Source organism: Dermacentor variabilis, chromosome 4 (genome assembly GCF_050947875.1).
Source record: "Dermacentor variabilis isolate Ectoservices chromosome 4, ASM5094787v1, whole genome shotgun sequence".
NCBI lineage: Eukaryota > Metazoa > Arthropoda > Arachnida > Ixodida > Ixodidae > Dermacentor > Dermacentor variabilis.
In genome coordinates this window covers 34,151,419-34,175,573 of record NC_134571.1, presented here as the reverse complement: position 1 = coordinate 34,175,573, position 24,155 = coordinate 34,151,419, and the positions used below count along the sequence as shown (strand labels likewise).

The 24,155-nt window shown below is 43.1% G+C and overlaps 1 protein-coding gene across 1 annotated transcript in view; it reads left to right on the top strand.

The window, feature by feature from the left end:
• Positions 1 to 8,034: 8,034 nt before the first annotated feature.
• LOC142578920 (uncharacterized) overlaps positions 8,035 to 24,155 on the top strand; it is a 45,549-nt gene continuing 29,428 nt past the window's right edge. Inside the window, exons 1-11 of the mRNA XM_075688623.1 lie at positions 8,035 to 8,477; positions 8,554 to 8,776; positions 10,360 to 10,481; positions 10,569 to 10,591; positions 12,587 to 15,910; positions 16,909 to 17,075; positions 17,783 to 17,911; positions 18,393 to 18,464; positions 21,552 to 21,642; positions 22,337 to 22,498; positions 23,350 to 23,529. Of these exons, the coding sequence (XP_075544738.1) occupies positions 8,375 to 8,477; positions 8,554 to 8,776; positions 10,360 to 10,481; positions 10,569 to 10,591; positions 12,587 to 15,910; positions 16,909 to 17,075; positions 17,783 to 17,911; positions 18,393 to 18,464; positions 21,552 to 21,642; positions 22,337 to 22,498; positions 23,350 to 23,529 (4,596 nt within the window). The 5' untranslated portion in view covers positions 8,035 to 8,374. The remainder of the gene's footprint in view (positions 8,478 to 8,553; positions 8,777 to 10,359; positions 10,482 to 10,568; positions 10,592 to 12,586; positions 15,911 to 16,908; positions 17,076 to 17,782; positions 17,912 to 18,392; positions 18,465 to 21,551; positions 21,643 to 22,336; positions 22,499 to 23,349; positions 23,530 to 24,155) is intronic.

The window sequence follows — 24,155 nt, the reverse complement described above, 5'->3', positions numbered from 1 at the left end:
CAACGTCAGAAAGGAAAACGTCCAGCATAAAATGGTTCTCTCAGGTCCTTAGGCTCATTCTCTGCGACAACAGATAGAAATGTATAATGTAGCGCAAAGTTCGCAAATATTATTCATGAGCTCCCCAGTCTTTTGTAGTTTTCTCCAGTGTTGTGCACGCTTTGTCAAGCTTTCCGATGTTTAGGGGCGAAGCTTTCTTCGCTTACTCTCCTGGATTTGGCGTGGTTGCTGCTGGGTCGGCCGGCATCTCGGCGAATATATTTTTGGGTAGATATAGGAAGTCTATGTGGGCACCGAATGCAAGTACCAGCAAACGGGCTTGTATACAACCTCTGTATGCTGACCGACAAGATAAAGTGCCACCGAGTGCACTTTTGTTGTGAGTAATAAACAAATAAATCCTTGCATAAAACCTGAGCATATAACGTCGGCTCATATTTATCACTAAAGCCCACCAACCTCTTACATTAGTAGCGCTATATATTCGGCGGATTCTTTGATTTACTTGATTATAATTTATTTAAAGTTCACTCGGTATATGTCACTGGATGTGTGCCCATTCTTTTCTAGTGTTATGACACTTAAACGTACAAAGGCGTTGAAGTTATAACTAGATCCTTGTCTACTTCTCCGTGCTTACACTTGTCATTACCATTATTCCTTCAAGAAGCATCATACTTACTGGAGGTCCTCGCCAGACCTCCAATAAAATTATTTCACTCACTCACTCGTCCTCGTCACATCGCTGCGAATACGCATGGCCCTTTGCAGCATCCATCCTGATTTGCAATGGTGTTTGCATTTTGGCACAGCTTAAGTGCACATACATAAAAACTGCACGAGACCAGAGTTGTTACCTTTGCGGTCGAGAAACACAAACATCGCACGAGGTTGCACGCAGCATGGTATTAAACGCACATCGTTGTTGCTTGTATAGCATTTAATACACACGCTTTGGTGCTTTGGTTGACATAAATTCCAGCTTGAACGCTGGATATGCATTTTCTTTTTTTGCAGTGCTCATACGTTCGTGCAGTTTCTTATAGCTAATCTTTTGCAAATCTTGTTCAACATGTGGAGCCTCTCCGATGCTTATATTTATTCGCCTTCCCAGTGTGTTTTCTTCTAGCGGGAATACACATATTACCTTTACTTAGAAACCCGTGGAATGATGAATAGGGCAACTTCCGACAACGATGCTCACATGCCAGCAGACCTGTACACGTACGTTGATGTGCTATACGTTGCGCATTTTTGTAGAAGTTCATAGAAGGTATTTTTTCGCGTGGCACCGTATAAAGGACGGTAACACAGCCTATCGAATAGGCTGAAATTTTTTATTTTTCCGGGGGGTGGGGGGTGGCAATCAGCTTTCTCCGAACCCGCCATGTATGTATGTGTATATATATATATATATAACCTTTAATAACAGTTGCAGTTGAAGAAACTTCGTGTGACCTCGAAGAATGGTTCACTGAAGTGACGGCGTTATAGGAATATTTATACGTCATGGCAGGAAACAGTTCAATTTCACAGCCTGAGTCCTCTTGCACCACAAGAATCTGGCGCCTCTCGGTAATGTAATCTTCCTTTGTGTAATTATGGTATACTTCGCTATCACTAATACTGTTTCGCCTTTCCAGGGCAAACTTCAGCCACTCTCTCTCTTTTCCTTTTTATTCTTTCAGTCCGAGTATAAGCGCTTCTGCGCATGACTGCTGTTGATTCAGATTTCGCGTGATTCTGGCTTGGCGACATTTTAGTTACTGAGTCAAATATACAGGGGGTCCCAACTATCATGCACCAAGACTTTAAAAAGGAGCAATAGCGTTACTCGAAGAAAACATAGTGCGTATTTTTTCCATTACAGTGAAGTAGCCGCCAATATTTTTTTTTCATTACTGAGATTTAAATAGGTGATTGCAATTAATAATCTAACCGGAGAAGTAGTGTCCCAATTATCAAAGTGTCAGTGAGGCATCTGTAGGCACAGCCAACGGACATCTAACTGCGGTATTTACCGCGACGTACTAATTGCGTGCTATTTTTTTCCGACTGGTAAAGAAACCCCACGAAATATGAAAAATACCCCATGACTGGGGGGCGCTCCCACCCGCATCATAAAGCAGTGCCCTCAAATAAACTGGCTGAACACAACTGCTTTGCCTGTCGCAAACCCGAAGAGACAGTTCATCACCTAGAGCACCAACATCAGGTCCTGCGCCTTCGCAGCTATTCCTTCGTCTCACTTCTACGGCACACTTACTATCCGTCTCCCAAGGCCGACTGATCACATTGACAACAAAAGGCTCTTGATAACGCGGCCGAAGCGCCGCTCTGACCACGCAAGAAACGCGAACAGCGCTGTAATAGGCGTAGCATGTTTCTAAATCGCGGCTTCGCTCGCACCGCGTCGAAAGAGTGCGCGCGAAGCTATATTTCGCGCCAGAAAACCCTATCCGGAAAACTCCGGAGAAGGCTCGGGACCCGGAGCCGCCCTGTAGTCGGCGCCTATGGCCTACTGTATGCGTTGTCCAACCCTACCAAATGTGCCTAAAGGGACAAATGATGAGAAAAACTGAGCTCTAAACCAGTAAATTACGTTTCTACAATGCCTCCAAAAAAGCCCCTCTTACCGTGAGAGGAGGTTCGGTAAGCCAGAAGAGGCACAGTAACGAAAAACGGGTGGTGACGTCATCTTCATTTATTGTACCAGCTCGCCAGGACATCGTAGATTTTGATACCGTCTGCTTGGGTCTCGCTATTTTTTTTAATGGATTAACATCATTTTCCTACTTCGGGCAGTTTGAGCCTATCTATCTATCTATCTATCTATCTATCTATCTATCTATCTATCTATCTATCTATCTATCTATCTATCTATCTATCTATCTATCTATCTATCTATCTATCTATCTATCTATCTATTTATCTATCTATCTATCTATCTATCTATCTATCTCACGCCGACCCAGTGACCCAAGTTGTCTAACGGTTAGGGCCACTAGGTGTGTGCTCTTGGTCGTGACGCCGTCGTGCTCGTTCCACATAGTGATCATTTCAGCTTCGTTAGCTGACTCTCGTCTTGCCGCCGTCGTACCGTCTTATACGCCGACCCAGTGGCCCAAGTTGTCTAACAGCGTGAGCCACTAGGTATATGTGCTCGTCGTCGTGATGCTGTCGTGGTCATTGCATAGTTTTCATTCCAGCTTTGTCATCCGACTGTCTTCACGCCGTCATCGTCTACAGTCTCGCGATACAGTAGTCACGTCATCGTCGCGCTACACTCGTTGTTGTCCCATTTGTCTTCATTTCGTTCTCATGCTATTGTCGTCATTGCATTGTCGTTATGCCTTCGTTGTCATACGTGAGTCGTGATGCCGTCGTGACCATTCCATCGTGGCCTTAAGCTCGTCGTCATCACACTCTCGTCACGCCGTCGTTGTCGCGCCATCGTCGTCACACGGTCGTCGTCATACAATTCTCGTGATTCCCGTCGTTGTACGCTGACATTTTACCGTCTCCGTCGCTTCAGAAACGTTGTCGCACTGTCGTCATGCCATCGTCGTCATACTGCCTTCGTCGTTCCAACGATACATCATCTCTTCTCCGTCTTTCTAGCGTAATCATGCTGCTGTCACTCAATAGTGATTATGCCGCTGTTGTCATGCCATCGTCGTCGTATTGCGTTGTCGACAGAAAGTCGCCGTCATCCGTCCGCTGTCTTACCATCGTCGCCATACCGTCGCCGTGCCGTCATAGCCGAGCCGTCGTCGTCATTTCAGCTTCGTCATCCGGTTGACGTCACACAATCGTCGCCGTTCCATTGTCCTCAAGCCGTTATTGTCCCGCTTTCGTCGTTGTACCACCGTCGTCATTTCAGAATCGTCACCTCAATATCGCCATGTCGCCTTCATCCCACCACCTTTGTCGTTCCACTGGCGCCATATCCTTCTTCGTCATTCCACTGTTGTCACTGCATCGTCGTCATGTCATCATGTTCATGGGCGACCTTGGCAAACGAGTGCCATACCAAAGTGGGCCGATACCGTAGGTAGATGATGTCGCATATAGCCGAAGCAAATGCGGGAGTTTCAGAAGGGTCACTAAAGATTTTAAATAAACGCGACTTCGGCAATATCTTGTGTCGCTGCACTGCTTTATTGCTAATCGCATTACCGCCGAAAGTTATCGTGAGATGGGTTCTGTCGTAATCTTTATCGACAAGCTAGCACAACATACGCATGCTGAATGAGCCACAAACTAAACTTAACAAGCTTCAAGATTATACGAAGCCACAACGGCCCTAATACAAAAAAAAAAAAAGAAAAGCTCTTCGAATTTTGTGACGTCGCACTGATGTAAAGGCGCAGGGGTACGTCATGGCGCGAAATTCGATACAAGGAACTTTGATCACTTTTACTTCCAATAAACAACCTAGCTATTACAGCGAAATTAATGAAAATGTAGTTTCATAATAATACCTCACCGATCTAAACTGATTTAGTTCTTCTAAACTAAATCAGTTTAGGTTCTTATAAAAACCTATTATTACAAACTAGTCTTTAAACTTTATCCTGTCCCTGGATCTGTCGAAGAAGAAGAACAAAACTTTATTGGTAGAAAGAATTTCGTTGCCCCTAAAACGGGGTAACGCCGTGTGGTCGGGCCCCTATTCCAAGGCACCGCTGGCTCTCGCCATCCTTTCTGCCCTCCGGACGAGCCTGAGCTGATCCCCGAGGGCGGAGCTGGATAGCAGTGCCTCCCACCTCGCTCTCGTGTTATTATCTTCTTTTTCTTCTGTGTGAGCTGTGCACTCCCATGTGATGTGGTAGAGCGTTGGTGTGCTCCCACACCACGGCATATGTCCTTGTATGCTGTTGGGTAGTATATGTGCAATTTATGTAGGTTTATGTATGTGTCCGTTTGGAGCCTGCGTAACGTCGCTGAGTCCACGGCTGAAAGGTTCCTATGCGGGGCTGGGTAGAGTCTTCTGAATTCCCTGTAGTGTTGCAAGATCGCTTTATAACTTGGATCGATGGGTGTCGGGTCCTCCACCATGTTGCCATGGGCAGCTCGGCAATTAGTGAAACCTCGAGCCGCCTCATCTGCATGGAGGTTCCCAGTAACAACCTCGTGTCCCGGGGCCCATGTTATCGTTTGGGTATACCTGATGTCAAGGTCTCTGTTGATTTCGGTAAGTATCCGGCGTGCCCTCGAAGTACCGGCCGCTTCATCTGCTTTCCGATGCTTTGCTATACGTGTTATTATTCCTGCAAAGGTCTGGTCATTTGCGTGGCGTTTGCGAAGTTAACCCCTCCGGCGGTGCTGTTTTTCGGGTTCAGCTTTTTCAGCTTCCGCCAGTGAACACAAAGACGCCGGCTGCCGTGCCTCCGTATATATACGACGCCTCGCGTGGCGGCATCCGTTATAGTCAGCGCAGTCGTGCGCAGCCTTTATGCTTGCACGTTATCTTAACCTCCGCACGCGAACGGGCCATTAGTCTGTCATCCCTCCACCTGGGACAATATAAAGCTCTTCGAGCTAAACCACGAATAGTCGCCTACCGCCCTAACACTGCTTAAATAAGTCACACATCGATATATAGCCGTAATGGCAGAACGGCCGCTTTTACCGTGAAAGGAATAAGTCACAAAAGACGCAAGAACCACAGACGTGTGGCGACGTCGCCCTAAAGTTTATACGCTTCAGCTTGGCGTGTCGTCATGAATTTCGACAGTGCCTGCTCCGTTACAATGGTTAGAATTAGTCTGGGCCTACATACAGCCATTTCCTTACCGGTAAAGGAGTGCGTAGTGCAAGATGGCTGATTAGGGTAGTTGGTGATCCATATATATGAATCACCCAATCAAAGATAACGTTTACATTATCTATCGCAGAGGTAGGGACGACAGAAGAGGTGGTGGGGTATTGCTCGCCATAAAAACATCTCACGTCATTTCTTGTGCCGATTCCTTCGAGTCTCGAAATTCTGCGGGTCTGCGTATCATTTCCCGAATCGAATACAATTTATGGTCTATGCTACAGACCCCCCAATAGCTCCTACAAGTTCATTTCCGAATTAAACGATAACATACTTCTATTCGTTCCAAATATAACAAAGCTGACATTTTTCTTCTTGGTGACTTTAACTTTCCAGACATTTACTGTCAAAACTTGCGAGGCCAATTTCGTGTATCTTGTGAGTTCATTCAACTAACACTTGATTTTTAACTTGTGTATTTAACAGACCAACCAACTCGTATCAATAACATTCTGGATCTTGTTCTATCGCCCGCGCCCGAGAGGGTTAACACTATCACTTTTGCGGATGGGTTCAGTGACCACCGGTTATTACAATTCACAGTTCATAGACCTTGGTGCTCACGTCACCTGAAAACTAAACAAATATTTGATTACAAAAGAGCAAATGTCAGCGCTATTAACAATGGTTTGGAAAACTTCACATCGCCATTCTTAGCAACTTTGTCTGAGCGGACAGTGACCGAGAATTGGTGCCTGTACAAAGAAAAGCTAATGGAATTAGCACATGCGCATATACCAAAGGTCTCATTTCGCGTTAACTCATCGAAACTATGGTTCAGTAAACCTCTTCGTACTCTAAAAAATAAAAAGAAGCGTCTTTACAGGACTGCCAAACGTGTGGACACATCTGTATCTTGGAGCAAACATAAGTCTTGTGATGTATCCTACTGCAACGCCCTGCGTCAAGCCAAGCAAAAGTGTTTCTCTTGCGATCTGAAATCACAGCTGCTTCAAAACAACCCCCCCAAAAATATTTGGAAAACGATCTCTCCCGTTAAAGACTCCGACATTTCACAAACACTTGATAGGTTCTGGCTTGCCGATTGCATGAGAGCTTTCAGCATCTAACTTTAACAACTACTTCACGGCCGTATTTACAAAGGAAGACCATTCGAAAATACCAACACCCATCGAACTCGATTATCCATACATCCATGGCCCCCATCAATATAACAACCACTGGTGTTGTTCTTGTTGTTGTCCTGAGTGGCCGTGACACATACCCACAGTGGGGGATTGGCCAAGAATCGGGCGGTTTAATTAGCTGCCTAAAAATAATAATGATAACAAGGGAGTTAACAATTTGGGCGTGTGAGTTTAAAAATAAACGTTTTGTGTTTGGAGAAAAAAGGAAATAATCAGATGAAAACCGCGTATAAGTTATCATAATACTGGTGTTGCTGAGATGATGAACAACCTCAAGATGTCAACTTCTTCCGGCATGGACGGTATAAACTCAAAAATATTAAAATATACAGTAGTACCCTCTAGCACAGTCCTCTCCTGCTTGTTTCAACAGTCCCTCTCAACAGGGGAAGTTCCGTATGACTGGAAGGTCGGTAACGTTATCCTTTTTCTTTTTTTTCAAAGACTGGCGATAAAAGCGCTGTTAACAATTACCACCCAATATCACTAACAAGCGTTCCCGGTAAGTTACTAGAACACATCATTTTTTTCAAACGTAGCAAAACGCCCAGTCCGACAATCGCTTTCCACACGAGTCCGTTTTGAAACCCCAAGAGACATGATAGGAAAGTCTCTGGCTATCGCAATTATTTTCTACAAGATTTGACAACGGTATCAAGGTAACGAATGCCCTGAATACCAGCGCCAGCGGGAGCAGCAGCAGCAATGGATAAGTCGAAGGAAGAAGCAAAGAAAGCTTCGCTTTGTAAACGGTTACAGTGAACTAGACGGAAAGCCTTATATAAATAAACACGGTGTAGGAATATTCCCACACCATGACTTTAAAGAAAGACATTATTTTATGTAACCTCTTACTAATAGAGAACCGTAAGTTCCTATACTACAAAGATATGCGAGGATTCGTACCTTTGGCCGAGGTATCTGAGGTCTCTGTACGGAGCAACACGTTGGGAGCGACGTCACTGAAGTCCAGGCGCAGTTGGCCACTGTTGGACTATTGCAGCTTTTCGGTTGACAACGTTGCCATTGTCATTTCCGCGCCTTTCGCGTGGCGCGGCAACTTTGGACGACTTGTCGAGTTGTCGTCTACCTTGTTTACTTTCCGTGCTAACATGTGTGATTTTGATCTTTGGTGATAACTTATTTTACGCCTAGTACACAACCTTTAAAAAATATGTGGTGGTGTATTGCCTTTTGCTTCTTTAGCTAGCTCGACTCGCGCAGGTCCACGCTTCCATGTTTCATGCTTACATGTCGGCTGACAGGCGCTAATAGCGGGAATAAGCATCACGCTGCTTCATTTCATAAAGGAATTCTAGGATATCGGTCAGCGTTTTTGATCACATGCGATATGACAAATTAGCACTTTTTGTGGATGTAGACTCGCGCATCGTCCGCAGATATGAGCCACGACGAAGTGCTAAGCCAACCAAGGTTCCACATGTACGACGACGATGACGACCACCAGTCTCTGTTTGAGGCGTTTGTGTCGCACACAGCTAAAGGTATAATTTTTATTGGGCTCGAAAAGGCTACGCAGCTTGTCAAGTTCTTTTCACCACCACAACCATTGTTTTGCAGATTTGGGCCCGATTGATGAGGACTGGTTTTCCAACGAGAGAGCTTCCCAATTCTCCGAGTGCAGTGAGTTTAGGAGCAGCGGCAGTAGCACTCCGGTCGCATCTCCGTGCTTGTCCCGCGACAAAGCTGAGACACCAGGTTCTCCCGCAAATACTCCAGCGTCCAGCTGCCGACGTAATGCCAGCTTCCTCGAGTGGACTCCCCTTTCGCCTTCGCCAGTTGTGTGAGTTTCTTGAGCATCAGCGACTTCATGTAAGAGCTACAGTCAAAGGAAACTTCATTTTTGCCACGGAGATAATGTTCTGCTGTATTGTGTTTTGAGTTTCTACTTTGAGTTAAATGTACACGTGCCTCATCGCAAATACGCGTTCAGTAACTTTTTCTAGGCTGAAAATATTGAGGAACATGGTCTTTGGCTTTTGGTTTCACACACAGAAAAAGATTTCTAATCATGTTCGATGAAAACCTTTAAAACAGCCTTTTTTTTCACAGGTCTTTAGTCTGTATCCCTACAGAACGAAAATAATCATTTGTTCGATTGTACCTAAATAGGTCTGTCGTGGGACAAGCGCAGCTCCTGGAGTGCTTGCTGCTGCCTTGCACCGGGCGTCTCCATTTGACATATGCAAATGATGGAACCTCATTAGGTCCTCAAAGAACAGCTGTTCATGGTTACTTTGATCCTTTGTAAATTGCAAAACAAAAGTAAAAAAATGGTGCAACCTGACAAGCCCCATAGACAAGCTACTATAACTAGCTGTCACTATAAGCTACAACACGATGCCAAAAAATAAAGCATTGAATTAAGCCCACAATGGCCTCATTCGCTCCAGTGATTTACAGAGGTCATGTAAACGATCGTGACTGGCGACCAATGTTCACACCATCAAACGCGACCTGCCCATTGTCACACTGACACATCTTCCAACCACTATCACCATGTTAAATAACCGTCAGCATATACAGATGACTTGTTCCTGAATGTCTAGCTTTGCAACTGCAGTGATGTGACTGAAAGATCAAACAGTGAGCAATACACTCAAAACAGTCACTTTTTAACTAAAGCGACCATTTGCAACCTCTGCGAGTCATCAGTGTGAATGAGCCCTGACAGTACTAACACTGAGTACCATACACTTTTTCAATGGCATCGAGGTCGTGTGTTGCCATTGTCACGTGTTGCTGTATTATGTCTATGTTGTGATGCATTGCTAGACAAATTCAAAAGATTTACCTATGTGAATCCCTACCTGATAGTTGGTTACTTGGAGGAAAATGTACAGAAGTGCAGCAAATTTGGATCTGTCAATTATTAGAGCTCAAATACCTCATTTCATCTGTGAACTGGTGAGCTTGCTGAGCAATATTGTTCCAATATAAGCAAGGTTGCTACAGTGAGTATTTCACTTGGTACCAAAATTCAGGCATCAGTCAGCTAACACTATAGAAGGTGCAGAGAAGACAAAGCTTGTATATCTCTACACATCAATACTCTGTAGTCAACATATAGCAAGGGTGAAAGTCTAGAAATTTGAGTAACCACATATTGCTCCTTAAATATGCAATGTATTAGTACTCACTGTTATATCTGGTATTGTTTATATGAGGTATTGCCATAGGCACACTTCAATGCAATGATGTGGATTACTTTTGTTTGATTTTCTTTCCTTAGTATGTGTGTTTGTTGTGTTCAGCCCTCCTATTTAAGTTATTTTTGGTCAAATACCACAACAATGTCTGCACAGTTTGTTTGTTGTGGTTAGTTCTATTACATACTGACCTCCTGCATAATTTTAAAATGTGCAGGTCAAATGTGTTCAAAACCCCAAAAGTGCCGAAATCACTTCCACAAAGTCTTGCAGTAAACAAAACCACACCTAGCCCACTCTGGTCGCCATCTTTGGAGACGCCGCCCCATGGAACTGCCCGTATGTTAAGCTTTTACTTTCAGTATGTACTGCCATGATTCAACTATGCTGTAAAGTGTTTATGTATGTGGGCATATACTTTTTCAGGGAGCAAACAGGACATGAAAGCAGTAAGTGCAGTCAAGGCTATTCTTTTGTTAGAGCTGGAAATTAATTGCCTGTGATAAGACTTAGAAAAAGCTGCCTTACCTGGCTATTTCCTTTCTGAGAAATGTTCTTTCCTGTTTAAATGATAAATGTCTGAACAAAAAAGAATACACACGATTATGACCAATAATTTCTTATGGAATTTTTCGTTCTGTAACAAGATTGTACAAGTGTAATATTGAGTTTTATGTTTATTCAATAACATAAAGTATTAGTTTATATTAAACACTTCACGTCAGCATATAGAAAGGTTGAAGGACACATTACAGACACAATATGTGAGTCCAATCTACAGCCTCGGCGACACTGCTGACATTGAACTTGCGATGAGCAGATTTGCATGTACAACACATGTTGAATTGCACCATACAGTTGTGCTATGTAAGATTAATGCGGAAGGGAAAAGTGCCTGTCCCATTATTCCTTTCTTCACATTTGCTTTCCCTGGTTTAGCTTGTCAGTGTGCTCTATAATCAGCTACAAGCTAAGAATGAAATAATAAATACACCCCAGAAAAAACTTATGTAGATGCACTGGTCAGCCATTTTAGTAGATCTCCCCCTACTTCCTTCCTTCCTTCTTGCTACCAAAGTCATCCTGTGTGTACGAGAATAAAGAATATTTGTTTTACTGAAATAAAGGTCTGTACACGTGGGTGGGCTGGGGCTTTATAGGGCAACCCTAAATATTGTGTTTGAACAAACATTAAGGTAGTGGCTGTATTGAATTTCCTGTTACTCCCTCCCTTCACTATATTTAGTTGTTCTTTAGCGCATTGTATAATATAATCTAGTTTAAGATAATGTAAACACAGAGAAGCCTCTTTGCAAAATTTGTCATTTGAAATATGAGTGGGAGCGTTACAAAAAGTTAGCAAAAGTATACATTTTTGAGACTAAACCTGGAAAAAAACACTAAAACCGCTTTCTGGAAGTGACGCATAACCTAACGCATGACCTTGGCATAATCTCTGCAATCTTAAAAATTAGCAAAAGTATACATTTTTGAGACTAAACCTGGAAAAAAAAAACACTAAAACCGCTTTCTGGAAGTGACGCATAACCTAACGCATGACCTTGTCATAATCTCTGCAATCTTAAAAATTAGCAAAAGTATACATTTTTGAGACTAAACCTGGAAAAAAAAAACACTAAAACCGCTTTCTGGAAGTGACGCATAACCTAACGCATGACCTTGGCATAATCTCTGCAATCTCAAAAGCCACACAGCTGTGTAGCATAGATCCGCATCCACAGCGGAGTGCCACAATGAGCCCTCTCCCCGTGTGAGACGCTCTGACTATTGCTTGCTCTGATCAGTCTCTGTGGCTCTCCAGGCATGGCTATACAAGCCAGCTTATGCGGCACACTGAAAACCTTGGATGCGGCTTGCTGGCTATTATGTCATAGTGATACCACCAGGTGCATGCATTGTCTGCTTAGGTGTTGTTTAAAGGCTCCTAACAAAAAGTCGATACAATTACCAGCTCTGTAGCGTTGCCAAGATTGGTTCACTGGCATATACTAATTTATAAAAAATTTAGTCAAAGTGAAATTTCATTGCAGTTGACCTTTAACGTTGTGTTCTATGTGCGGTGCAGCATGATGCAGCCTTGTGCTGAATGAATCACATTATGTTTATATGCAAACTGTAGGGAAGTGTTCCCCTGCTCTCCCCCCCCTCCCCCCGCCCCCTGCTGAATTCTTAGTTTGCAACTGACTGCAGAAGTAATACTGCAGTTGTTTGATCAGGAACACTTCAAATGAGATCAACACATTTGTGGCAGTATTGCATATATACAAGAATTTGTTCAGCAGTGTTAGCTTCAAAGACGTAAGTAATATCAGGAGTCAGAAAATCAGTAGGAATGAGAACAAACATGTGGCAGCAATTTTTTAATGTGCTCAAATCATCATTTACTCACATAACTTAACTTTTTCCTCTTTCTACACCTGCAGTTTGCTCCAAGGAACTTGTTTCATCTGTCAACTAAAAGCCAGCAAAGTCTGTCATCGGAAAGCGAAGATGATTTCAAAGATGTTCTATCTGACAAAGAAGAGAACTTTGACTCCGTGCCTGGTGGCCCCAAGAAAGAGGTGCCCTTACACAAGTCGGAGACACATAATGATAGCCATTTTAATTCTGAGGGCATGCACAAAAAGCAAGTTGAAGGTTTTTGTGATGCCTTACTGTTGGGCTCACAAAACTACTCAACATGTACAGATCACAACCTTGGGAAAGTGGCTCCCATGAGGTACCCCTCTTATAGGGCATCACGCTCATTATATGTTGATGCTGAAATAGGAGAAAATGGAGACTGTCTAATTCCAAACGTTGATATAGATTGTCAGGCACATCATTTGACAGTAACTAGGACTTGTCATAGTCATGTACATGACATGACTGTCATCACGCCCTCAGTTCCTTTCCCGTGTCATCCAAAGGAGTGCTTAAAGGTTGTTTTAAAGCAAGAGAACACGACAACTGCTCCATTGGTATTTTTGCCATCTGCTGCAACAAGTCTTGAAGCTACATCTGAGACTCACTCCAGCTCACATGGCGAATTTTTCAGTAGCACTTCAAAGGAATTCTCATTTTCTGAAGACAAGAGTGATGGTGTCTTTGGACGAACCGACCTTTCACTCACCCAGATGTTTGAGGTGGCTGAAAGCACAATTGCTTGTATAGAGGCAGCTGATATTGGCTTTACTCAGTGTACTACATCAGGTAGCGAAGCTCTGTCCGACAATGGCCCTGGCAGCACTACAAACAAAGTCGAATCAAAGAGGTATAAAGGTGAAGTCAGGAAAACACCAGGCACTCAGCTACTACCATTGCATTCTAGAATCACTCATGGCAGCAGACCAACATTATCAACAAAAAATGTTGAAATTTTTGACCATCTGGACGTAGATGGCAAACCGCTCGCCACTGTTGGAGACAGTACCGTATCAACTAGCTTCAAGACTGGATCTGGGAAACCAGTTGTAGTACTAGAATCCTCACTCAATTCTGCAAAAGGAATGCTTTCAGTGACTGATGAAGCAGTCAACAACAATAGAGAGAGCCTGCAAGCACCAGCAGATTTGGGCCAAATGAGAGCCACAACAGCTCAGCTTTATTGTGAAGCTAGATCCAAAGCACCAAGCACAGAATCACTAAAAAATCCTGTGTCAACACTGCTTGCCAGTGGTCACGGAAAGGCAGTGAAAGACTTGGATCTTTTATTAGCAAAGCCAAAATCTCAACCTGGCCTGCTCACATCAGGCTTTGTGACTGCTGGAGGGAAGCCTGTGTATGTGCAGGAGGAAGCACTCAGCCGCGCTCATCAGTTCCTCTCAGATGTTCCTTGTACTTTGGTCCAAGCAGCGACACAAAGTAACAATGCACCAACATTCATCACAACTGGCACTGGAAAGGCAGTAACTGTCACTGTTGATGCACTGACAAATTCAAAAGAACAGCACAGCTTGTTAAGGTCAGGATTTATGACAGCAGGAGGCAAGGCTGTCTACGTGCAAGAAGATGGCATCAACCGTGCACGCCAGATTTTTTCTGAATCTATTTGTAATATACCTGCTGAAGAATTGGTGAGAAATTCCATGTCTACACTGCCAACTGGTAGCAACAAAATGGCAGTGAAGCACATAGGTGACCCTCTAGCGAGCCCAAAAGCTCGGCCTGGCACAGTGATATCAGGATTTGTGAATGCTGGTGGCAAGCCTGTGTATGTTCAGGAGGAAGCACTCAGCCATGCTCATCAGCTTATCTCTCGAAGTCCTGCAGATTCACCCAAAAGAGAACATCAGAATGACGCTATGCCTACATTCTTCACAACTGGCACGGGGAAAGCGGTGACTGTATCAGTTGACTCGCTGACAAACTCAAAAGAACAGCATGGCTCGTTTAAATCAAGTTTTACAACAGCAGGAGGCAAGGCTGTCTACATACAAGAAGAAGGCCTGAGTTATGCTCGCCAACTTCTCTCTGAAAACAGTTGTAAGGCGCCTGGTGAAGAATCACAACAGAGTTCTCTGTCTGTGCTGCTACACGGTGGTGATGAAAAGGTGGCAAAGGAGTGGCCTAATTCGACAACAAAGCCAGAAGCTCAACCTGGCAAGCTTACGTCAGGATTTGTAACTGCTGGAGGAAAACCTGTATATGTGCAGGAAGAAGCACTCAATCATGCTCATCTGTTTCTTTCTGAAAGTTCCACTGTGTCATCTCGAGCTTGCCTGCAAGATAGCACTGTGCCAACATTTTTCACAACTTGCACAGGAAAGGCATTGACTGTCTCAGCCGACTTGCTGGCAAAGTCAGAAGAACAGCATGGCTCGCTGACATCAGGTTTCACAACAGCAGGAGGTCAGCCTGTACTTGTTAAAGAAGAAGCCCTTAATCATGCTTGTCAACTTCTCTCTGAAGTTTCCACCATCATACCTGAGGAAAGCTTTCAGCAGAACACTGTCCCCACATTTTTCACTACCAGTTCCGGAAAGAAAGTGCAGGTTTCAGCAGAGTCTCTGAAAACAGCAGAGATGCTTCTTAATGAAAAGAGGGACCCTCTGCAAACAGTTCCTACCGAGAAGAACTGTAAAGAATACAACTTTCTCACAAGACCTGCCAACATAGAAAATTCCAGTCATGTGCTCACCGGCTTCAAGACTGGATCAGAGAAGGCAGTTTCTGTCTCAAAAAAGTCATTGTTGAACGTTCAGAGCATCCTCAGCATTGATGACACTGGCACTTCCTCTGGGAGTCTTCGTGGATCTGATAGAAGTGCTGATCAAGCTGTATCAAATGAAGGTGAAAGCATCGAAAGGCTACCTCTGAGTAACAACATGGTGTCAGATGGCACTAAGAAAGGGCACAGAGCACTTGAGTCAAAGCAAGACGTTTTGAATCAGGAGGCAAAGAATTCTACTCCTACTGATAAAGGTACCTCATCTGCAAATGTCAGGGCATGTCGGTCATTGTCAGAAAAAAGGACTCCAGCATCTGGTCTAAGTAGATTAGGGCATGTCGGAACACCCATGTTTTCTTCAAAGATGAAATCTGCATCTAAGACAAGCTTCATTACACCATTCAAGGCGGTTGTTATGGGCAAGGCACAGACTCCCGTGGCTGCGACTAGGGCTGTGTCTGGTCCACGAACTTTGTTCCAGGACAAGGCAATTCGGCCCGGAAAGCTTTGGATCCTGCGGAGGGTTATGAAGGCTGCTCGGCTCTCCCTCAGAGATGCACTGCAGGGCCAGCATCCGAAGTTTTACTCTTTGGATCAGGTGAACTTTTTTGTCTATTTTTTCATAAATGCTGCGCTTCACTGTTTTCGCACTACAGTGCACTCTAACATTAGGAAATAGCTTTTTATAATGACGTTGAAGTGACAAGTCTGCAGACCCACTGTAGTCTGTAATAAGTTGATTGCCCCATGGCATTCATTTCCCATTCAAAGATCATTCTTTATTAGAATTAACAAAAAAAAAAGCACGAACAGGAGGACAATACACTAAGCATGGTACTGCCGCAAAACAATTCATGGATGCTACTTCAGCATCTGTCTTTCAGTTCAGAGCACACAGTTAAACAAGTCTCATTTCTATGAGCAAGTGCTCAGGGTGTAATGCGCTGCTTAGAGTATGGTTTGGTGAACAATTCACAATATGTAAGAAGAAGTCAATAATAGCACATCTGTGTGCTGGTATTGTTTTGCCCTAAATTTTCCACAAGTTATTTGACTTGTCCCTACACTGTGATTGAAACTGTTTAGGAAATTGCTTGAATAATCACTTCTAAAGTTTTCCAAATCAGCTAGCTAGTAAAATCCCGAGAGATAGCCCACCTAAAATCGAAAAAAAATTAAATGAAAAATTGAGGTAGGCCGACTTTGAGCGTGGTGGTTGATTTTCAGGTGGGTAACTTTCAGTTTCTTGTAAGCCAGGAACTTGGTAAAGGGTGGGTTATCGTTTGGGGCTGGGGCATTTCTCGGGATTTTATGGTACATGATTACCATGGTTAGCGTGTAGAACTTGCATGGTTTATTACAGCTTGTTGGGTTGTGTCTACACACAACATGCGTGTAGCAACATTATTTTAAGGCATCTTTTCTTTAATTTACCAAGCTATGTGGGAAACTAGCTTAGTATTGTGCAGTTGGCTAATAGTATGTCAATACTCTGCCGTAATAACAAACCCTATTTCTATATCGTAATGTTACCGCATTGTTGCTGTGACACTTTCATTGTAAGTACAACCTAATAAGGAATTGCTCATATTTCAGTTGAAGAGCTACGGCGTGCTGGAGTCAACTACTGCTGTCAATGCCCAAAATGCAGCTGACTTCGTTTTCTACATCTCTTCCTCGGATAGCCTTCTGATATTGGGAGATGGCGCCACAATGCAGCTAGAGTCCACAGACATGCACTTGGGAAAGGATGAATTCAGCAGGTTATCTTCTTTTATTTGTCTGATTAAGTTGCCTTGTGAAGCAGTTTGGCAGATGTATGGTTGGCTTTGCATTTATGACTAGGTTCATTATTTACATTGCAATTACAACAGCAAAATAATAATAATAATAAATCACCTCCATATACAGAAGGTTATAAGAGGAGCTTCATGCTATGGCTGGTTCCTAATTGACTTTTCTGGCTGGTGTAGTGTCGGCATGCTTACTAACTGATCTGAAGTGGCCACTTGGGAATCTTTGACCATGCACCAAATACTTTTCTTCTCTTTTCTTTTTTCCTTCTTCTGCCCCATCAGCATGAAGACAATACAGCTGGTAATTGAACTAGTAAAGTACTTGACAGCAGAATACCATGGTTGCTGAGCAGCCACACTCAGAGATATACATTGAAAGAAAGTGGAAGCAAAAGACAACGTGCTGTGATTGGGAACCACTTCCAAAACTTTTGGTCAGCTGTCCATCATGATTTATTTAGCTTTAATGATGTTTCACATAATTGTTAGTGGTTTAAGTGTCAGCACTACGGTCTGCAACTCTCTTATAAGGACACCAAAGGCAAATATTAACTCCAGGTAAAATGATAAATTTGTGCTCCAAATGCTTTCACAAGCAAGGAAATGGCAACCATAGAGCAGGAGTGGCATGGTACTAGCTCCTAACGTACCTCCTATGTTATTGCTTGTTGCAGGGCCTTCTTCAGCATGCCTGGTGTGGACGCGGACCTGGTTGCTTCAGGATGGCTGGAAAACCATTACCGCTGGATTGTGTGGAAGCTGGCATCAATGGAACTGCACTGCCCTCAGGTATTCGGAGCAAGGTAGACCAGCCATTCCACCCATCTCATTCTGCCAGCAACCTTCCACTCTATTCTTAATGTACTTTTTAATAACAACGGCACCAGTCTGGAAACAGTAACATCTTGGCAAAGACACAGCATAAAACTCTAGTATGCAAAAAAGAGAAAAGGAGCAAACATGCAGTGCTGCGTAACACTTCTCTCACACGTGAGACAGCATTGCATGCGGATAGTTTCTCTCTTCTCTCTCTCTCTCTCTCTCTGTCTCTGCATGTAATTTTATGTAAAATGGAAATTTTTGTTAAATTAAATGTTTTGTTCTGGTAAATTATGGAAATGAAGCATTAACAAGATTTTCAGTTTAGAAAAGTATACGGATGAGACTGCTACATTGTTAAATCTAACTTCAACTTTGTTTCATTATCATGTTTCATTATTAGAGCTTTGTGATAGTAGTCTGCATAAGTTTCACCGCATCTTTCTTCACTAACTTTTTTTTCAGGTCACTGACACCAGACCAAGTCATGCTTCAACTTAAATACAGATATGACATTGAGATTGACAACAGCTGCCGGTAAGGTTTCCTCATTATCGGCTTACTCAAAGATATCGTTCAGCATAGGTTTTGGCCTCCCTGCATTCCACATCAACTTGTGTATAAACAGGGCATTCTTTTATTGCTTGGTGGCTTTTAAAACCAAAATCATTTTCTTAGACGATATGATTTGGTGCAGCTTTCACTTCTGATTTATTACTTGCATAAAAAGTTGACTCACAATAATGAAAACTCACGAATTCTAAAATTCTGGTTCAACCAAACCTAAAAAACTTGGCTCGCATAATATGTACTGAATGTGTTTCGAGAGTTCCTAATTCAGACGGAGCTGTTGGTTAATGCAAGCTCTTCGGCTTGCCAGGAGCAGGACAGTGCAGGCCCAAATGACTAATAGAGTGAAATTCATGTGGCATAAAAGGTTAAAATGCCCATGCTTGTTATTCAGGCTGCAGTGTGTCTATTTGTGTGTGCGTGTGTGTGTATGCATGTGTATATGTGTGTGCGTAGCATTGTATATACTGTAATGTAAATCTGTTTGACCAAGGTATATTCATGCGCACGACCTCGATATATGATATTGTCGTGTCGTGATGTTAAAGAATAGGACACTGCCAAAAGTGTGGGTTAAGAAGTTAACTCTTTATTGGGCAAATGCAATTTGATTAGACAACATTCTTTCGCTGTAGAATTGGCAACAACATTCGAGAAAGTTTCGATACGTGAAAGTGTGTCTTGCGCCAAACCTTTACTTAAGAGTTGTTTAAACACTCTATGCCTTTCAATATGCACCTGGGTTGTATAAATGCACCCATTGAAAAAAGAAGCACCAGATTTTCATTTGAAGTCTCTCAAAAAAAAAAGTAAGAAATCATGAATGGGGGTCTTCAACATCACATTGTGTTGGATACTAATGAGTGAGGTTCTGACATACAGCTTTTCAGGAATCACTGTTTGAACAATCTGTGTAAGCAGTGTGTATATCTGTTGACATACTTTTGAGTTACATGTCTATTTCCATGCAACAAGGTTTGCATATGTGTTAGTGTAATTTACTCATTATTTCCATTTTATAGTAATATCCAACTTTTAAGTAATCAAGATCTTTATTAATTCAAACAAAAATCTGCGACTCCCGAGAGCTCGTATTAACAAGCGTCATTGATACACTACAAACCAATACATACATACACCTTCCAAGGCCACTTCAGTCAGTATTTTTGGTTATGTGCTGTAGACCTTTTCGTCGGGCGAGGAGGAAAGGGTGCGCTGTGAGCCTTTCCGCCTCTCTGGCTTGTGCGATCCAGCGCGCCGCTGCTCGAAAGTATTGCTGTCGCAGGCTGCGGAATGATTTCGAGATGTTTTAGACCGTGCTTTGTGAAATTTACGCAATGTCCGTTCATATAAGGTTGTCATGGGAGCCTTTCGGTGCAACGTTAACTACAGTACACGGAAATATCTCTGAGGGGCGCAAACATGTGACATGCATTATCAGCCGCGGTGTGTGTATATGTTGTGAACTATTTTGCGTGTATCGGTGTTAATTCAACAAAGACTACCACTGACTGTATTACAAGCATGAAATGGTAAATCTGCTCACTTTGTGATCGCTTGGCATGGGGACTAAAACATAAAACTTAAGAGCGCATGCTCGTGTACGGCCAACCTAAGGCAACCACGAAACATCTAAGCGGCAGGCGCTATGAAATATTTGTGATACACCGGTATCATTCTCACGCATTTCAAGTCTAGTAGGCTTTGAAATCACTATATATCTACGCCAGCCTTCCTTCATGAGGCCAATGGCGCTGCTCAACACGGCGATCACTGCACTTGGTGAACCAGCATAATGCATGTATAAGCTATGTGCTTCAGCATTGCCTTTTCGCCCTGTAAAGCCATATGAAAGGGATCGCACAAAAAGGATGCAATGCCAATACGTGTGAGTGTGTCGTAGAGAACGGAACGAACACAACCGAAAAAAAAAATTCAGTTATCATCCTCTTTCTCGAACAAGAAAGAGAAAACGAGCTAACGTCGCAATACGACCTCGCGTAGTCACGCAGCGCAGCGTTTATGGGTCTATAAATGTTGATGCCTTATCCTTGGACCATGCGCTATATAGAACAAAGATATCTGTAATCCAGCGCCTACCACTGCTTAGGACGCTCGCGCAGTTCGTAAACGGTCGCTTTGCTGGACAAACTTAATTCACACTGTATGACAATTCACACTGTGTCACGGACAAACTTAATTCACTAAGGTATGCTGTTATTACTAACCAAAACAATTTTATTCATGGGGGAAAACCTCTTCCACCGAACCAAGTAGTCACGCAATGTTATCTGCAGCCAACAGTTTGAACACTTGTCAAAGTATAACAGCACAGCTCCTATCGTAGCAGAACGGTACCCATTCTGTTACGATCATCACGTATGTTTCATTGCTCCTAAAGTGCAGCTTAAAACTAGAGGATAATACCACAATACGGTCACATTAGTGAATGGAACATTCAGAAATAAGTAATTGATCTCCAAGGCTTATCGCTGGCTCAAATATGCGCGCACACATCGTGCTGCATGCTCGGTCCACCTCAACGCCAGCAGAAAGTCTGGCCATACCGACTTAAACCACTTCACTACGTCTCACAGAACTGTTTACCACGTAGAAGATGCATGTCATGCTAAATAGATCGCACGAGCGCGAGAACAACCGCCAGAAGCTACTGCCGAGCATACACCTGCCATGCAAGACGGAGAGCTCACCCAAGCCAGCATACCGACTGCCCATAGATGGCGCCACTGCGTAGCGATATGGTGGCGCCCATGAAAAAACGGTGTATACAACGAGGTTCAGGTATATAAAAAGACTAAGGGAAGCCAAATTGCAGAATTAAGTAACAAAATGCAACAGCACATACAGTTGAACAGTTTTTAAACATTTTAGTAAACTGCCATTAAATAGCTATATTTGTCGGCTTAAAATTTTGTATTGCTCTTACTTTCAATGGGAGTGGTCTACATTTATTTGACATAGTGTTGGTGGAAACAGTGTATAATTTACAAAGGATATGGAGTGTGAGACGCACACATGCACATGTTTTTGCAGGTCTGCACTACGAAAAATATATGAGAGAGATGATGTCCCAAGCAAGGCATTGGTGCTGTGTGTGTCAGCTTTGGAGTGCAAGGAAGATGGTGTAAGTGACTTGTGCGTCCTTTCTTTTCTTTCTCCCTCAAAATAAATGCAGTGCTAAAATTTGTTGCTTCGCTGTTATTTGTGAAAATCAGATTTAAAGAAATGTGTGTCTGCCATCGGCAGAATCATCAGATAGTGCTGTGTGCTCTAGACCATTTGCATGCCATGCTGAATGATTCCATATGTATAGGGTAAAAGGATGATGAACAGGCAACTTTGAAGGTTAGCTTCAGTGTCGTCTCGAGTTAAAGTTTTGATTGAATGTCCGGAAACTGTCTTCTTTATCGGATGCACTTGTTTTGTTAAAGGGGTCCTGAAACGCTTTTTGAACGTAGTAAAGAAACATTGCTGACCTGTTAACAAGGCTCCTGTGAATATGTAAGCCAAATATTATTGCACTGCATGCATCAGGGAATTTGCAGTCTCCTGTCATAAGCAGTGAACAGTCGTAAAGCTTATGCATCCTCCCTGCCCCCATCCTCTGCCCCACAGTCAAACCAGCACCAACACCACCACTAACTACAGCGTCTAAACCTGTCACATACCATGAAGAGCTGCTTAAGTAATCCATGCAGTAGCCCAGCAATGCAGAAACTAACCACTGCCTTAACCCAGTCCAAATGCAACAACATGCAAACCTGCCTGAATACCCCAATCTTCACTTTAACAGGGTTTGTTTATTTTGCTACCTGTAGGCTGTGCGGTTGGAACTCACTGATGGCTGGTACAGCATACGTGCTGAGTTGGACGAACCTCTGTCGAGACTAGCTTCTGCAGGACACCTCTTCGTTGGCCTCAAGCTTCTGACATCAGGGGCTGAACTTGTGGGCTCTGCTGATGCCTGTGCCCCACTAGAGGTACATTTGTACACCATGACTTAGTAGAATTGTTGGCTTTTCCTGTTTCAGCATGACTGTGCTTGCTCCCCTAATGAGAAAAATCAGTATGCATCCTTGCAACTTGATAAGCTTTTCATAATAATTTGTAAGGATACCATATATCATTGTGAGAATGCGTGTGAAACCTTCTCAGTAGACTTGTCAGTGTATCTAACCTCTTGCACAGTAATAGCACAAAGGGCTTGCCAAAGAGATTGTGTGTTTGCAAAAAATGGAAATATCATAAACGTGTCATATCTAGAACATATCATGTCTGGAAAAAGGTATAAATGAAAGGAGCTAGTTCATTTTTCTTATGGCTAGTGCTTCTTTGCACATTGCAAGGTAATGCAGTTGAGTTTTGATAAGACAATCGCATTTAACAGAAATGGCAGGGCTGATGATAGGTTTATTTTTCTAAATAGAATTCAGACTCATGCACTGATTCAATTCAGCTCTAGGTGATAAACATATTCTGTGAAATCTGACAAGTTTGCGCCACTGAAATGCTGCGTTAGTGACCTGTGAGAGTACACTCAAGTAGTAGTGTGATCTTTCTTTCTTTTTTTTTTTAACCACCACCATTACGCAAGTTTGCATGCTGCTCTCGCTTTATGTGAAGTCATGAGAGTAAAATAAAACACTGTGGGCTACGAGCCAGCAGGCTGGTTCTTTATGATGCACTGAGACATCCTTATCTAAGACGATTCAGAAGAAACGTGCTAGGTATGGTAGCTCTCTAGCACGTTCTGGCTAGTTAGTTCAGTTGCTTTTATTTTTCTAATTAGGAGGAAAGACAGTTGTGTGACCTTATACCTTTGCTCACTCAGGCACCAAAAGATGCTGCACTGAAGATGAGCTACAATTCAACAAGACGTGCACGCTGGGATGTTCGGCTGGGTTACTTCGCTGCACCAAGGCCGTTTCGTGTCTCCCTCTCCTCCCTGCACCCCAAAGGCGGCCTCGTTGGAAGAGTAGACTGCCTGGTCATCCGGGCCTATCCTGTCATGGTGGGTGGATCACTCTCCTTACGGCCTCAACTCACCATAGTGAACTCATGCATATGCACTAAAATAAACTAGCTGTAGTCAATGTTAGGCTTGTTTGTATTTCAAATTATATATCTGTGATGTGAATTCTGGGGTCTCATGTGCCAAAATCACGATTTGATTATAAGGCACACATAAATTTGTGATCACACCACATCTGTGATGTGATATAAGAATGAAATAAAAATTTTTGAAGAGTCGCAATTTCACCCAAAAGGTGAAGCATCGATTGCAATAGATAATTAGTAGACAGTTATACGAATTAAGGATAGTTGTTTTATCTGCTGTATAAACTTGGAAACATTTGCTTACTAACTAATTTAACAAGCGTGGTGTCAGCACCCGCAAACAGTCATGAACACACCACACAATGAGTGCAGACACTCGCTGTCAAAACGCTGGTGTGTGAGCAAGTGCGGCAGCAGCAGCGAGTGAAGTGATCTTCAGGCTGTCTATCACTTCAATACAAGAGCGGCGAGCACACAGCGCGCACAAAGGTATTAGCCATCTGCAGATTTCTTTCAAGATACACTCGCATCTAGATATATCAAGATATATGTGTGCGACTGAGTGTGGCTGTGCAAAAC